Genomic DNA, 3,776 nt, shown 5'->3' on the forward strand with positions numbered 1-3,776 from the left:
TCTATATATTTGATGCTTTCCGATCTGCGTTGTGTCTATGCATTGTGCATATCATTTGAAAGAATGTGATGGATTATGATATGCGTCACAGATACTGTACGTAGGGAAAACCAATCAGCTCACTCGTTTCGATTTACATACACAGCTGACTGCAGTCAGAATTCGTTTACTAAAATTAATTTATTAATGCGCAATAAAAATCAAAGCGAAAGCCAATACACACTTATCATTCTAGAATGCACAGTTTATTGCATACACTTTCTTTTTCACTGATCGGAATGATTCTTACATGAAATGTGAAATAAATGTATATGGTTTTTTGCACCGCTATGTTTGTTGATCCTTTGCCTAACTATTATAATAATGCGTATTTTGATTCATTGTTTATTCGAGACGCAATAACAATGGATGTGAAACGTCAACTCATCTTAAATTTGGACAAACGCGGTTATCGAATCATTGATATTTTCCGACAGCTACAAAACGAACAGGTCCGCATGACATTTATTGAACGTACTATCAAACGATACAAGGAGCGTGGAACTGTCTACATACAAAAGAAACCCGGGAGAAAAAGATCCGTTCGTACAAAAGCACTCATCAAACAAGTCAAAGCCAAAATTCGCCGAAATCGCCAAAGAAGTGCCAGAAAGCTGGCTCAAGAGCACAATATTAGCCGGTCTTCGATGCGACGTGTTTTAAAAGAAGACTTAAACACGACACCTTTCAAAAAAAGCCGTCGACATGGTCTTACGATCAAAAATATGCAAGCCAGAAAACAAAAATGCAAAGAACTGTTGCGCCGGCACTCCAATTCAAAAATCGTTTTTTCGGATGAAAAGTTGCTCTTGCTACAGCCAAGTCTCAATGCAAAAAATGATCGTGTGTGCGCAGTGTCTGTAATAGACATTCCTGAATAAGAAAAGACCGTTGAACGTTCTCAGAATGTTCCAAAAGTGATGGTTTGGGGCGCATTTTCGGCCGATCGAAAATTTCCTCTGGTTTTCATAGAAAAAGACGTACAAATCAACGCTAGATTTTATAAACAAGAAATATTGTGCAAAAACTTGTTGCAACAAGCTAAGAGATTGTTTCGAAACGAACCATGGGTGTTTCAGCAGGATGGCGCACCTGCACACCGAGCTAAAACAGTGCAACAGTGGTTACGAACAAATTTGGCCGATTTCATTGACAAAGATTCATGGCCGCCATCGTCTCCCGACTTAAACCCATTGGATTTTTTTGCTTGGGGCTAGGGGAGAGAAACCAATGCTAGTTTTTCTAGTTCAATGCTAATTTACTAGTTTTTACCTAATTTTCTAGTTTATTGCTTGAATAATCTAATAATGCTAATATTCCTTTATGAAATTGCTAGTTTTCTAGTTTTTTGTTCTGTCAAATGACAATCAAATGATTGTACTGACACAATGAAGTATTTTGACGTTTTGTTGTTCAGACATATTTTTATGTGTTTTGAATAATTATACACTTATAATAGTGAAAATAAGTTTAATTATTCTTTTTTAACACAAAATCGTGCATAAAGTACTTGTTTCTTTCAAAAATTGATTAGTCAGCAAATCATGGCACAATATCAAAATGGCGGATCAAATAATTTTTGCTAATTTTTCTAGTTTTTGCTAGTTTTTTTCTAATTTTCCTAGTTTTTACTTGAAATATAAAAAACTAGCTAATGGTTTCCGTCCCCTAGGCTTGGGGCTACATGACATCGAAGCTCAATAGTCTAAAGATTACGAAGGTTACCAATTTGAACACATTCAAAAAGAAAATCGTAAAGATTTGGAACGATATTCCCATGAATGAAATTCGTGCCGCGTGCGACTAATTTTCAACTAAATCTAAAATTTTATGTTAAATCCTACTAGAAAAAAATATATACAGTGAATCTAATTTTTTTGATAGACAAAATAACAAGCAAAGTAAGCAGAGAAACTTTCCACTAACATAGGATTCATATACGAATGGCGTGTGAGTGGAGTGTGTCATGCAAAATTTTGTCTACCAAAAATATTAGATTCACTGTATAATTCATTTTATTCAAAAATGTGTTTTTAGAGCCAAAAATACACCCTTCAGTTATTCTGGCCCACCCTGTAACATGGCGACGTTCAAATAAATTTAAAAATCCCATCACCACTGTCGCCACCATCTAGCCTAGTAGGATTTCATTGCTGTGGGTAAAAATTCTTTAATTTTTTGCTCTTTTTGATATAATCGAAATCAATCAATACGAAATTATGAACTCAGGATAAAAATGTTGCAAAGCAGTTATAAAATAATTATCTAAAAAAATCTTTTGGCAAAAGAATCCCGTGGGTTGATATTGAAATGAGATACTACTGAAAGTTCAATGAAATGGAAACTATCGACGAAAATTTATAGCAGAAGCTAGTTTAGATACGAAAAACAACAATCATATCAAGAGTAAATTTGCTCAATTATGGCTAATTTGATGTAGTAATTAATACCAATTCGCGCTTTTGATAATTTCTTCACATTGAATTACATAAACTCCAATCCAAATGTAATTTATCGAAAATTGAAAAGCATGTTGTTATGTATGTTGAAGCCACTTTCATAGAAAATTAATTTATATTAATTAGTTATCTTGGCACTATGCAGAGAGAGAGAGAGAGAGATAGGGAGAGGAAGATAATATCATATAAATGATTATAGGGTTTCGCCATTTAAACATTCATTTACAGGTGGTGTTGTTTATTTTATATCGATTTTCTGATAGTTTCGTGAAGCAGATCTTTGCAAAATTTACATTTGAAATGATTACGTCAAAAAATACTTTCATACACAACTAATATTTTTGAGATGCAAATTTGCGTAAAATAGAGAAATATTTTGAAATATTGGAATGTTAAGTTTCCGATAATAACAAGCCGATTTATAAAATACGTTTCTAAAGGAAATGAAGGCAGTTTCAGCCATTGTTTTAATCGCTTCAATTGTAAAAGCTTTTGAATTTTGAAATACCTTTCATGAGAACTGAAAAAAATTTATTTGTTTTATTTTATTATATTAATTAATGAAAAGTAATTGTGGTGAAATTCATGGATTTCGTATGTGTACAAACGTAGGCTTCTATGTATTGGATGACATACAAAACTAAAATCTCTGTTGTTTATATGTGCGCGTTTAACTAACTCATATGCATTCATGTTTAAACAGTGTTTGGGCAGTTCAAGTTTCACAATCACAGACTTTTCGTGTGGAAAGTATCAACCATATGTGCTGATAAGTTTAAATTTAGTTCTCTCTAAAACAATGGTTAAGATTATTTTCATTATGAATCGAAGCCTGATCATGCCCGTAGCAAACAACACCTCTAATGCGTATTCCGAGTACTAATTGACGTTTGTGACAATATGGCCGTCACGGTTTGGCAAAATCATAATGAATCGATTAAACTGCGTTAAACTGTTAAAATAAAACAGTAGAAATAAATAGATTTAAATTTTTTACATTTTTGAAAATAAAAAATATTTTGTTTTTTTAATTTTGTGCGATTTTCTGTCCACAATACTCAAAAATATTAAATCAACAAAAATGAATTGGTTGACGTAACCTCACTTTTGTGTCACAATCGTGATAAACCGATTAAATAATTATTAATTATTATTAAAATATTATTCTATCAGTACAAAAGAATGATTCTATCAGTACAATGTGTAATTTTGGGCTACGTGAATTTCATTTCCGAGCAGTTTGATGTGAACATTTTCCACTATGTCAAAGATAGTTTC

The 3,776-nt window shown here is 32.5% G+C and overlaps 1 protein-coding gene across 1 annotated transcript; it reads left to right on the forward strand.

Moving 5' to 3' along the window:
- Positions 1 to 404: 404 nt before the first annotated feature.
- On the forward strand, positions 405 to 920 carry LOC116349974. The gene has a single exon (XM_031781676.1). It carries the CDS (start codon positions 405 to 407, stop codon positions 918 to 920), a length of 516 nt encoding a protein of 171 aa, XP_031637536.1.
- The last annotated feature ends 2,856 nt before the right edge of the window (positions 921 to 3,776 follow it).

This window comes from Contarinia nasturtii, unplaced genomic scaffold (genome assembly GCF_009176525.2).
Source record: "Contarinia nasturtii isolate CC-2019 unplaced genomic scaffold, AAFC_CNas_1.1 Cnas_scaffold_3215, whole genome shotgun sequence".
NCBI lineage: Eukaryota > Metazoa > Arthropoda > Insecta > Diptera > Cecidomyiidae > Contarinia > Contarinia nasturtii.